This window comes from Cyprinodon tularosa, unplaced genomic scaffold, assembly GCF_016077235.1.
Source record: "Cyprinodon tularosa strain WSP-4 unplaced genomic scaffold, ASM1607723v1 ctg483, whole genome shotgun sequence".
Taxonomy (NCBI): Eukaryota; Metazoa; Chordata; class Actinopteri; order Cyprinodontiformes; family Cyprinodontidae; genus Cyprinodon; species Cyprinodon tularosa.
In genome coordinates this window covers 451,176-465,089 of record NW_024039211.1, presented here as the reverse complement: position 1 = coordinate 465,089, position 13,914 = coordinate 451,176, and the positions used below count along the sequence as shown (strand labels likewise).

The window sequence follows — 13,914 nt, the reverse complement described above, 5'->3', positions numbered from 1 at the left end:
TGGTCGAGCAGCTGCATCCAAGCCATACATCACCAAGTGCAATGCAAAGCGTCGGATGCGGTGGTGTAAAGCACGCCGCCACTGGACTCTAGAGCAGTGGAGACGCGTTCTCTGGAGTGACGAATCGCGCTTCTCCATCTGGCAATCTGATGGACGGGTCTGGGTTTGGCGGTTGCCAGGAGAACGGTACTTGTCTGACTGCATTGTGCCAAGTGTAAAGTTTGGTGGAGGGGGGATTATGGTGTGGGGTTGTTTTTCAGGAGCTGGGCTTGGCCCCTTAGTTCCAGTGAAAGGAACTCTGAATGCTTCAGCATACCAAGACATTTTGGACAATTCCATGCTCCCAACTTTGTGGGAACAGTTTGGAGCTGGCCCCTTCCTCTTCCAACATGACTGTGCACCAGTGCACAAAGCAAGGTCCATAAAGACATGGATGACAGAGTCTGGTGTGGATGAACTTGACTGGCCTGCACAGAGTCCTGACCTCAACCCGATAGAACACCTTTGGGATGAATTAGAGCGGAGACTGAGAGCCAGGCCTTCTCGTCCAACATCAGTGTGCGACCTCACAAATGCGCTTCTGGAAGAATGGTCAAAAATTCCCATAAACACACTCCTAAACCTTGTGGACAGCCTTCCCAGAAGAGTTGAAGCTGTTCTAGCTGCAAAGGGTGGACCGACGTCATATTGAACCCTATGGATTAGGAACGGGATGTCACTTAAGCTCATATGTGAGTCAAGGCAGGTGAGCAAATACTTTTGGCAATATAGTGTATGTTTGAGCCAGCTTGCTCTTTTCGAAGAGGAGCAACTAGTCTAATCCGAGCTTCTCCCCGAAATATTTTTTTATACAAAAGGCACATCGCAATATAAGATAAATTTTAAATCCACTCTGGTTCCTCCACTAAAAGTCCACCACAGTGATACAAACTCATTGAGTGGTCGTGCAAAAACCTCTGACTGTAGAGAGACACGGCTCTCTGACTCTGACACAAACCCATTAACCAAAACATCAGCTTTATGGGAAATATCATGAAGTAGTATGAACATAAAACATTTACATTACACAGAACATTTAGCTTGGATGTGAAATTGATGAATACAAACAACATATAAATTTTTTTCCTAACTATAAGACAATATATAATAAATGTTCGATGAAACTTCTTATAATTGATAGAAATGGTGCCAAACTTTCCTGTAGTGATTTATAATCAGTGTTTTTGACATTGAACCAGTGATCAGCTATGTTTGATATGTTTGATGCAAAAATACATCAGAAAAATGACAAGAAAACAACATTTCAAAAATAGCAAAAATGTAGTCAACAGGCAGATCTCAATTAATACACATATTTTAAGAGGTTTGTGTTATTTAGTACAGTAACTAAGTTCACTAAGTGAAACATACAAACTTATCAAACACCGTCTGAGGTTTTCAAAATGTTTCTGCTTTGATGATTTTTATGTCCAAAGATAAAGAAAACACAACATTTAATTTAGTTAAATATTGGTCAATTACATCAGAACAAAAAAAAAGGTTTTGGATACAATAATGTGAGCTAAATGGAAAATTAGTTTAATAACTACTTAAAGATTATTTTCTAAATCTGGCATTAACACAATTACCTGGGCTTTGTCTGTAGGTAAGCTGACTGCATCATAATTTTTTATGTAAAAAAATGAAATTGCTATATTAATAGCATCATGCCTTAGATGCTGAATCCCTGCTGGACTCAGAGTCAGAGTATTTCCATAGAGCCACTTTGCATCAACAGCTCCATGCTCCAGCGCTCTGGGAGAGTTTATAGTCCTGAGAGTTGAACACTGGATGACTGACAGCTGTCCTTCATGACAACAGAAGACACAGAAATCCTCCTCATCAAAAACATGACTTTGATCTGCGTCCTCATCTGGACTCTCCTCTGCTGCTGCTTCACAGGTAAAGTCCAGAGAATCAAACTCCTCTCCTCTATGTACATCTGTCCCTCTGAAATGAAGCCAACAAACCATGAAGCTGCTTTATGTTTTTGTCTCTGTGTCCTCAGAGTCCAGAGGTCAGGTCACAGTGATTCAGCCTGCAGCAGTGAGAGCTGATCTGGGAGGATCTGTTACCATCAACTGTAGAACCAGTCACAGAGTCGATGATGGAGAAGATCAGTTTTGGTACCAACAGAGAGATGGAGAGCCTCCTAAATTAATTTTTAGCTATCGCAATCAGAGAGTTACAGGAACTCCAGCCCATTTCTCTGCCAGTGGATCAAACACTGATTTCACTCTGAAAATCAGTGGAGTTCAGGCTGAAGATGCTGCAGTTTATTACTGTCAGGGTGAATTCTTGGTGAACAGTCAGTGGATGTTCTCACAGTGAAAAACCGTCGTACAAAAACCCCCTCAGTCAGACAGAACTGAAACTGAACTGATGGCTGCAGAGTTTGATTCGGTTCACTGAAGAAACCGTTCTACACATACTGCACTCTGTGTAAACTCACAAAGAATCTCTACCAATACAATTAGAATATCATATTTATTGGGAATGCTTTACTTAAATGACCTTTAGCAGCTGGTTGTTAACATTTTTGACAAAGATTAGGAAATGAAAACATTTCAGTGTTTATTTGCTGCAGACTCATAATAAGCTCCTTAAATGTAGATGTTCACCTCTAAAAGCATAACTCTCACATATAAATTCAGCATTTTGCTAAACATAAATCACCAAGTGGATTATAAATATCCAAAAAAAAATGAAAATAACTCTCCAAGATACTGTTGAAAGATTTTAATTTTTACATGATGTAACTTGAAAGTACAAATGATTTTTTCTACCAATAACGATGTGATTACCTGAAGAATTTAGAAACCGTATAATTACACAAAAATCATGTCTTTAATAGAATATTAACTGTAACATTTAAGATAATGTAAAAAAAAGAAGCTATTAATTCACAAGCTGCAGATCATTTCACTGCATGGTAATTGATGTATAGACAGCAACCCGTCAGTGTTCAGGAGGAAACATGATGACTCCATGTGACTGACTCTGTGTGTTTGCATATGTGTCAGGGTCAGACTCTCTGCTGAAAACATCAACTCAGGATAAAACATTATAATGATCCTTCATTTGAAAGATTTTTAATAAATTCTATAATCTTCAAGAACATATCATCTTTTTGCACTATTGTTATTGTCTTTCTCCAACAGCAATCTTTCAAATTTTTGTTATTCCTTTAATTTATTTTCCAGGTTCATAAGGCGACACTGTTTTGACTCAGACTCCAGGACCTCAGTCTGTTGTTTTAGGACAGACTGTCTCCATCAGATGTAAAACCAACTCCAGTGTTAGCAGCTTCCTCAGCTGGTACCTCCAGAAGGATGGAGAGTCTCCTAAACTTTTAATCTATAGAGCTTAATCTCGTCAGTTTGGAATTCCAGGTCATTTTAGTGGAATTTGATCTAGAACTGCTTTCATTTTAACAATCAGTGGAGTTCAGGCTGAAGATGCAGGAGTTCATTACTGTCAGCAATATAGCTACTACCCGTTCACACAGTGAAACAACGTTGTACAAAAACCTCCCAGACAAAGAGGAACACTAACAGAGTTCTAAATGCTTTATGACAGAAAAACTGATCAATCATCTAGTAGTAAATAGAATAAAAAGAGAGAATCCACACAAGAAATAATTTAAAGACAAATTAAGCTCTAGCGGAAGTTCAATTGAAGAAACTCTGACTTACCTCCATCAATCAGAAGCCGATCCGTCTCTGAAGCGAGCCAATCAGCTTCGAACTACTCCACCACGAAGCCCAATCAGCGTCCTGCTTCCACTTTATAAACTCCCTCAAATCTCACCACAGCCGCTATCCTGCAATCGCAATGTCGGATTTTGATTCAGACGACAATTCACCCACCTCCATCCCCTTCTCCGCCATCGCAGCTGAATCGTCCTCCATGACACGACTTCACCTCAACTTCATCAGAGAGTATTAATCCCAGTTGTCACCATCCCTCGTCTCATCGCATTGGTCCGGCAGAAGACCACCATGTTGAGCCCGGTTCTGCCAGAGGTTTCTTCCCAAGGGGAGTTTTTCCTCTCCACTGTCGCTTCATGCTTGCTCATCATGGACAGTTCACGGTACCTGCATCACAGCAGGACCTCTATATCCCGAGTCTGAGTGAAGCCCCGACGTCAGCTCCCTCAGTCTTCTAGTCCCACAATTCTGCCCAGCAGATCACCTTGTCAACCAGCTCGGATTAAACCACCACCAGTTTCAGGCCGGGGGGAACATCCCTATTCACATTCATCTACTCATGCATGTTAAAGCATAATTCAGCATGAATGTTCCTGCCGAGGTCTGAGCGCCAAAGACTATACTTTCTTATCAATAAATTCTTCTAATTATCTTTTCTCTCTGTGTGAGTTTTTCAGATTGAACTAATTTATGATGGATTTATATTGAGCCACTGTTTTTCTTTTTTTAAACTTATAATAAATGTTATTATCCTTTTGTTAAGAGGATTGTTAAGTCCGAGAGCTGTGTCTCTCACAAAAAAAAAAAAAAAAATCGAATTAATCTTTAAAAAGGCATGGAAGGTATAACAACATTTAGTGAGCAAAATATTTTTTTTATGTAGCACCGGCAAGAATTTAAAACTGCTTCCTTGGGCCAAGAGGGCACAATCATTGTCTTCCTATAAGCTTGGTGTCAATTATTATCAATTATTATTATCTGAAAAGCAGGAATTACCTCCTAAGGTAATTATTACATAGGCAAATGAACAAAGAAGCTACTAAAAAGAGATATATATTTATGCCGCACTGTATGATTTTATGTCTACCTACATTTATTCATTTATTGTATTTTTGTATGCTTATTAATTTTTGGAGCATTTATTTATTTCTGTATTTATTTTCAATTATGGCAGGATTGGTCCTCCATACTTTATGGCATAAGGAAGAAGAATCCTCTCTAATTTCTGAAATGACCAAGGCCAAATCGTCCATGTTGAACCATGTTGAACTAAATTGAGCAAACTGTATGAAAATGTATTTTCATGAATACCAAATTTAAAACTTTATTGACTCAACATACAACAAATGTGATGGTTTATGTTTTTTATTATGTTGAAAAAAATTGAGGATCATGAGAAGAAATAGAAGGTTCAAGAATAAAATCTGATACACATTTCACAGACAATAAACATGGCCGTAAAACACTTTAAAAAGTAGCAGAGTAAAAAAAAAACAAGTCAGGTTGTCAATGGGAACACTGGTCTCTCCTCAGTGTCTCTGTGACTGCAGACTGGGAGCCCTGGGTGGCCTCACAGGTCACAGAGCCCACCTTCCTCCACTGGTCTGCAGGGAGCCTCAGGGTGCTGCTCCAGCTGTAGAGGCCGTCCTTCTGCAGCACTCCTCGGCTCTTGTTCTCCTCCCAGCTGCTGCTGCTGCTGCCGTCCACCTTCCAGGACAGACTCCAGTCTGAGGGGAAGCCCTTGTTGGCCAGACACATGAGGGTGGCCTTCCCCTGCTGCAGCTCCTCACTGGAGGGGGGCAGCACTGTCAGGGTGGGACGAGCATCACCTAGGAGACACCAATCAGGTTAGAGAACAGGAACCAGGAAGGCATGAAATGACACCACGAAACTTTGACTATGAGAGCTTTGATGCTTTTTACTAAAATATTTCCGCCAGATATTTTTTTCTGTTCCAACAGTTACTGAGACACATTGTTTCACTTCCATTTAACAAACCTCCTAAAACTTCACTTTGAATTAATCAATAAATATTAAACATGAAATATCATTGTTTTATATATCAAAAAAGTCTGTTTTATATCAAATCGGAAAATGGATTTTAACATTTACAAAAAACTTATTTTTACAAAGATTTGACAGCTGTAAGAATACATTGAGTAGGTTTACATTTTCTAAAGAAATAAATATTTTTCATCTAGAGTAAAGATTTTTCAATATATAATAATTTTTAATATTTGAAATTATTTGTGATTTAATAACCAAATATAAATCATTAATCTCTCAATAATACAAAAAAATCTACACAGTTTAATGATCCAACAGTGATCCTCTGTAGCAGGATGTTCCTGCCAGATGTCGTTTTGCTCCAATAGTCACTTCTTCTCTTAATGTTTCACTTCCCTTCATGAAGGTTCTCATGCGTATCAGCCCAAACATAATCTACCACCTTAAATATTTCATTGACATTTTACTGCAAATTGATATCAGATAACAATCTACTTTCTTCTCCTATTATAGGTTTTAAAGACTAACAGTTTAGGTCTCAGATTACAGATGGAGTCAAATAAGAACATAACAAAACTTTCTAAAAATAAAGTGTAAATCTTGACACTGATTTTACTTAAATAAATTGATCAAGTAATATGAATTACATATATATCTACCCAAAGAACTTCAAAAAAAAAACTTCAAAGTAAATAATTATCTCTTTAATTCCTAAAGTTTTTGCAAATTTACTTCCAAACTCCAGTCTGGTTTCTCCACTGACCGTGTTCCACAGTGATGCTAAAACTGAATGAGCCTTTTTTATTCTCTCTTCAGACTTAACTAAAACCAACAAGTCCAGATTAAACAATTTAAACCAAAATACAGTAATAATTCCATAGGGTTACAAACACATTGCATTATAATGTACTTATAGATTTGAAAATATAGGTGTCTCCTATCATTGTTTTTGTGAATATATATAAATTTATCAAACTCTTCTCTAAAGCATAACTATTATGAAGGTAAATTAAAACACAAAACAAAAAAGAAGATAGTGCCAAACAGTTTTACTTACTTCCAAGCTCCAGTCTGGTTCCTCCACCAAACGTGTACCACAGTGATACAAACTGATGAAGCCGTCGTACAAAAACCTCTGACTGTTAAAGACACGGCTCTCTGACTCTGAACATAAACAACTCTGTAAAAAAATAGCTGCTTGAACACATTTATCACATAAAACCAAACCTGGGGACAAACCACATTAGAACTTCTAATTTCATTTTGTTCAAGTTGTTTTTTTCACTGGAACCACATTTATAAGATGACCATGACTGTGTCCTCATGGCCATAGGTGTCTAGAAATAAAAACATTTATCCTAAATGCCATCAGCATCATTAACTCTACAAAATGACCAGCCTATAGACATTAATTTCAGCTGCAATGTGTTTGCTTTTTCTAAATAAATGTTCTTTTATTGTTATTTTTTAGGAAAAGCTGGCTTTGTGTTTTCTGAATAATAAAAACCAAAAATTAAGTTTTAGTTTTTCCCTTGATTTTCTTTATGGGGTTTGAAAGTGAGGGACGCATCAAACAAAATGCCAGAGTATTTATACAAGAGTTCCGACCCACATTCAGATAAACTCAGGAGACAGATAACAATCACAATGTTTACTGAATGAGAGCAGTAAACAGTCAGCGAACTTATGGAACCAGGACTGGACAGCAACCCATCTAAGGAGAATTAGATGGTTAGATGTCGAACCCACAATCTCTTTGAGAGGACTTCCTGGCTGGATGTTTGAGAACCACCATGAACTGGATCAAACTGGAGAACTGGATCAAATCAGGTAGTGTCTTTTCTGGGCTCTTATGGTCAAAAATAGTATGATTAATGTGCATGATTTTAAGTCACACCAGCTTTGGTCACAGTCCTAACCCACCTTCTGTTTTATTAGATAACAACCTGATCTAGAGAACAATTCTAGGAGTACTAGAGTAGGGCAGCACCTAGCAGCATTACATGTTTCCAGGAGAGCTTTCACAGAAATGAGTAACTCAGAAATAATAAGAAGCGCAATGCACATGCAGCTAAGCTATACCCAAAAAAAGAAAATCAAAAACAATCTACTGGACTTTGTTTCCACGTTTGAAGACGTTTCACTTCCCATCCAAGAAGCTTTTTCAATTTAAAATGTCAGGAATAGCGTTGAGTTGGAGGTTTTATACAGGAGCCCAACAAAGCCGCCAAGGTCTACAGATAAAAGAAATGAGACAGAAGAGGACGTGCATTACAAACGGGTAGATAGTACAGAATGGAAGGGCAGGAAAGCCAAGGGGCAGTAAAGAAACTGCTATAATGTATAGCAGCGGTGAATTGTGAAATCCTCAGCTGGGTATTCATCAGTGCATTAAAAGAACAAAAAAAAAAAAAAAAAACATTTTAAAACGCCAAGGAACAAGACCCCTTCTCAATATTACCATCAAAACACTGAATATGATTTAAGTTACAGACATAGGTGATCAAATATATGTAAAAAGCCAAAATCTGCCATATAAGGTGGCCAAACAGAAACACAGTGATGCACAAAAGAATTGAAAATAATCTTCTGATTTTTTTAGGCCTTCTCTGAAGCCGTAGAAGGCCCTGAGGCTTCCCCTCTGAGGTATCAGCAAGTACTGGGTGTGCCAAATTTATTTTCAACATTACACCTCCACAAAAATTCTGAAACCAATATAACACCTGATTCATTGCAGCTTACCTGTGCACACTGCACAGCTCTAAGTTCAAAGGGCCAAATAATGTTCACTTTCCAGTTCTTAGCCGTGTTTCATTAGCACAGCTTCAAGAAGTTCAACATATTTTTTAGCAGTAGATTAAACTCAGGTTCAAACTAACTGTTTGTAGAGATTAGGTTGACATGCTGCTGTTTTTTACGTAAGGAGATATAAACTGTGAATGTCTTCATACACGTAAAATCTGTTATACAAAAAACCGACCCACTGAAAACCGAACTGGATGTTAAATCTGAAGGCAGCATAAGAAGTAGACAGACTTTGCTGAAAAACTTTTATATGCCTGTACAGAGATTCACTTCTGAACAAGTATGAACAATAGTCAACTAACAAAGACATAGATGAATTAGTTTTACACTCTAACATTGCACTATATATTCTTTTATTATTCTTATAGATATAGATATATATATAGAGAGATAGACAGATTTATTTGTCATTTTGTTTACACAAGTGTAAAACAAAAAGAAATTTCATTTGGAACAGCTCTCTAGACAATTTCATCTTTTTTTAAAGTGCAGCCTTAAAAAATAGTTAAAAAAATATTTCATAACTTGTCGTAGAAGAAAATTAAAGAAAATTAGCATGGTGAATATATAGCAACACATCAGGTTGTAGTGAACATTAATGGAAGTTGATGACATTTTGAGTTCAGCTTCATTAAAATCCTTTATTGTCCCACATTGGGTAAACTCACTCACTCTCCCCTTTAGGGAGCAGGGGCTGACACTGTTGATGCCCATGGAGCAGTCTTGGGTTAAGAGTCTTGCTCAGGGACTCAAAGTGGCCATCCCTGGGAGTGTGTGGGACTCAGAACCTATTGGGACTGAAGCACAAATCTAACTGCTAGGCCACCACTCCCCCATGTGACTGACTCTGTGTGTTTGCATATGTGTCCTCCCTCTCTGCTCCCAGCTGTTAAGAGGTCAGTGTTGATCAGAGGCTGTCCAGGCCTTTCAGAGCCACTGAACCACCAGCAGCACAATGATGATTTTACTGACTCTACTGCTGACCATCCTGGAGCTCCTGGTTCAGGGTGAGACTCTCTGCTGAAAATTTTACTTTGGATAAAACACTATAATGATCCGTCATTTGAAAGACAGTAATTACATTCTTCGAGAACAGATCATCTTTTTGGGCGATGTTATTGTGTTTATTAAAAGTGATCTTCTTAGCTTTTTTATTCCTTTAATTTATTTTCCAGGTTCATCAGGTGACATCATTCTGACTCAGACTCCAGTATCTCAGTCTGTTGTTTTAGGACAGACTGTCTCCATCAGCTGTAAAACCAGCTCCAGTGCTGGCAGCTGCCTCAGCTGGTACCTCCAGAAGGATGGAGAGTCTCCTAAACTTTTAATCTATAGTGCTTCATCTTGTCAGTCTGGGATTCCAGGTAGTTTTAGTGGAAGTGGATCTGGAACTGCTTTCACTTTAACAATCAGTGGAGTTCAGGCTGAAGATGGAGGAGTTTATTACTGTCAGCAGGTTAAGAGCTTGCCACTCACACAGTGAAACAACGTCGTACAAACCCCCCCCAGTCAAAGAGGAACTGATCTGAATCAGTAACAGTTTTACTAGAATGGATACTTTTTTCACTTGGTTTTTAAAACATTACACTCAATGAAACTTTCTGTCAAAATCTATGTTAAGGTCAAAAAGGAAATTATATTTCATCTAAGTGTAAGAATACAGATGATTAAAAAGTTAAGTAAAGATTTTAAAATGAGTGTTACTGACTCTACTGCTGACAATCCTGGAGCTCCTGGTTCAGGGTGAGACTCGATTGATTGATTGATTGACTTTATTGATTGCACAGTGGAGAAATATACTCGTTACATCAGCTCAAACAGTCAAAGAAGAAGAATATGCCATAGGAAGAAAAAGGTGCATGGGATATATACAGTATATACAGTGCGTGCACATATTACTCTATATTCAGTAGCTGGTTTCTTTGGTATTTTAGTATTTTACTAAGAAAGAGAAACATATTTTTTAAATACTTCTCTTCAAGCTTATCAGAAGACATAGTCATGACTTAGAGTCCAGGATATCTGTCTGTGTTTTTTAAGGAAAGGCTGGATCCCTTTAGAAGTAAAGCCAGAGGACATGTCAGCCATGATGCAGAATGATACCTTCAGACACCTGGAAAAGCTCCTGATGTTCTCATTTATTAGACATCAACTTTAGAGCCTAGCGCTTCTGATTGGTTCATTGGGAGTCAGTCTGGTTCCAATTTCAATCAGACCATCAGCAGATTTCATGCTAAAGATGCAGATTATCAGTGTCAGCAGGATTGGAGAACACAGATCAAAAAGTGATACAAGATCACACTAAATATTTGATGCTTTTTCAAGTAATTTTGAAAGGATTTTTCTATAATAGTATATTTAACTAAATGGCTGCTTGCAGGATTACAGCACAGAGTTCCTAAAATTATGAAAAACTCACATGAACTTTGAGATTTAAGGTGATTTCAGTTTGAATCCTCGTCTGAAAAAATACACTTTATTTATTTATTTTTTTTAGCTTTCTGCTTTTCAGCATTTTCATTAACATGACTTGTAATGGGTTCTTAAAGTTTTTAGTAAAGTGTTTAGTCTAAAAGTTTTTTCTCTGGTTTTTAGGAACCTAAGCAGAACAATGTTTTACATGAACCAGATAAAAAAGTTAACCTTAATTACTGATTATTATGTTGGTTTATTTTCATATTCTTAACAAAGTATTAAATAGTTCACAATTTGATAATTACTTTGACTGAGGAAATATTGTGATTATTTTGTATATTTTGAAACAAAAATGTAAGAGTGAAAGACTCTTAAGTTCGGTTTGTTCAATGAGGTAAAAAGAAAATGAAAAAGCTTATGATGTACCTAAATAATTATTTCATCATTTGAAGAGGGTTCATTGATTAAGATTAAAATCAAATAATAAAAAAAATAGAATGAATATAAAGTTATATATGGAATATTTCATTAATAAAGCATGTTTTTATAACCAAGAAGGTTCTGGGTTCAATTCCTGGCCCAGGGTCTTTCTGCATGGAGTTTGCATGTTCTCCCTGAGCATGCGTGGATTCTCTCTGGGTACTCCGGCTTCCTCCCACAGTCCAAAAACATGACTGTTAGGTTAATTGACTTATCTAAATTCTCTTTAGGTGTGAGTGTGTGCATGAATGGTTGTTCGCACCCCTCGTGACCCCACTTGAGACAAGCGTGTCGATGGATGGATGGATCCTTTTGACCAGATGTTCCTTTATTTTATTATTTAGAAATAATAGAATTGGAAATACTTTTTTTTCTCTCATAAGATAGAAGGACGAATTATAATTAACATTTATAGCTGAATGAATCTGGTTAAACTCAACAGTAGAACATGATTAATGATTTTTATTTTATTTTATTTTGAAATTCTTGAGTATCTGAACAAGTAACAGTAATTCTTAAGATGAAAATCAACAGATAAACAACAGATCTTTATATGGATAATGCAACAGGAAATCCATGCATCAGTTCAGGACTATCCTTTATTTAACCAGGTTAATCACAGTGAGATGTAAATCTCTTTTGCAAGAGAGACCTGGCCTAAAGGAAAGCAGCTAAATATAAAACATATAAAACAAAAACATATAGAACAAAACATTAAAACTTTGCAATAACAAGGATTTTTAACTCATTCAGGATCACAAGAGACGCTGAAATCTAAAATATTTCTATTGGTTCATCAATTTTTATTTTTATACCAAAAATCTCTGTTGGGGTCAGTCAAAGTATTTCCATAGAGCCACTTTGCTTTGTTGTATGTTCATATCTTTTTTAAATCATATTAGCACAGATTTGTGTGTGTTTATGAAGAGTTATAAATTAAATTTAGGAAAATGATTTACTGGAAAATGCAAACTGATGTTTTAAAATGTAAAGATAATACTTGAAATTTTATGCTGAAGATACAAAAGCTAAATTTACTTTACTTTTTAATTCCAAAAAAAAGTATAAATTTATAAATAATTTCATTTCTTAGATTCAAAAATCTATGTTGGAGTCAGTCAGAGTATTTCCATAGAGCCACTTTGCATCAGCAGCTCCATGCTCCAGCGCTCTGGGAGAGTTTATAGTCCTGAGAGTTGAACACTGGATGACTGACAGCTGTCCTTCATGACAACAGAAGACAGAGAAATCCTCCTCATCAAAAACATGACTTTGATCTGCGTCCTCATCTGGACTCTTCTCTGCTGCTGCTTCACAGGTAAAGTCCAGAGAATCAAACTCCTCTCCTCTATGAACATCTGTCCCTCTGAAATGAAGCCAACAAACCATGAAGCTGCTTTATGTTTTTGTCTCTGTGTCCTCAGAGTCCAGAGGTCAGGTCACAGTGACTCAGCCTGCAGCAGTGAGAGCTGATCTGGGAGGATCTGTTACCATCAACTGTAGAACCAGTCAGAATGTCTATAGCTCTAACTATTTAGCCTGGTATCAACAGAAAGATGGTCAAACTCCTAAGCTGCTCATTTATCGTGCTAGCTCTCGAGAATCAGGGACTCCAAGTCGTTTTTCAGGCAGTGGATCAAACTCTGACTTCACTCTGACCATCAGTGGAGTTCAGGCTGAAGATGCTGCAGTTTACTACTGTCAGAGTCTTCATAACATTGGTAGTCAGTGGCCCTGCACACAGTGAAAAACAGTCGTACAAAAACCTCCCTCAGTCAGACTGAACAGAAACTCCAGCTGAATGTCACAGCAGACTCTGACACAGATCACTAAATACACACAGAGTAACAATAATTTAAATTAAATATCTTTCCTCAATAATTATATTAACATCTATTGCGCACACATAAATATATTTCGGGTCATTTGGTGACCTTTGAAATTTACTAAAACTCTTTTAAAGATCAAATTTAATGTCAGATTAGAGTGAAATACAAACATTTAGGAACAAATGGAAGAAAACATTGTTGACAACTTGATAAAGATTCAGCTCTCCTGCCTGAAAAGATTCTTTGAACAGTAAAACTATTGTTTAAGCCTCTAATTCTGGTTCAGACAAAAGACGGCTTCAAGAGGAACTTAAAAAAAAAAAGCTTTGATCAAAATATTGAGTTTAAGAACAGCTTAATTAGAACATAGAGCTGATTAAATCCTCTAGCTGCTCATTAATTAAACAAAAAGAGTTTCATGAGAGTTTCAGAGCAGATAGTTTAAACAACAATAGAAAACAATCAATAAACTAAATACTCTAGAATGAATGGAAACATTATTGATGACTGGTAATGTCAACTGAAAGCAAACACATAAAAACATGGCATTTTTTATTGTTTGTTTATAAAGACATGGTTTAAAAACCTATTTTATTTAGATATCAGATTACATTTAAAAACTATGATAC

General features: G+C 36.9%; 4 gene segments (V, D, J or C); 3 read left to right on the top strand and 1 right to left on the bottom strand.

Annotated features, from left to right (window-relative positions):
- Positions 1-1,780: 1,780 nt before the first annotated feature.
- LOC119794552 lies at positions 1,781-2,370 on the top strand. The segment is given in 2 exon segments: positions 1,781-1,941; positions 2,048-2,370. Coding segments are annotated over 2 exon segments (414 nt in total).
- Positions 2,371-5,108: 2,738 nt separating this feature from the next.
- On the bottom strand, positions 5,109-9,275 carry LOC119794551. The segment is given in 3 exon segments: positions 5,109-5,578; positions 6,814-6,895; positions 9,234-9,275. Coding segments are annotated over 3 exon segments (447 nt in total).
- Positions 9,252-10,044, top strand: LOC119794543. The segment is given in 2 exon segments: positions 9,252-9,568; positions 9,737-10,044. Coding segments are annotated over 2 exon segments (360 nt in total).
- Positions 10,045-12,683: 2,639 nt separating this feature from the next.
- Positions 12,684-13,203, top strand: LOC119794550. The segment is given in 2 exon segments: positions 12,684-12,774; positions 12,881-13,203. Coding segments are annotated over 2 exon segments (414 nt in total).
- Positions 13,204-13,914: the final 711 nt, after the last annotated feature.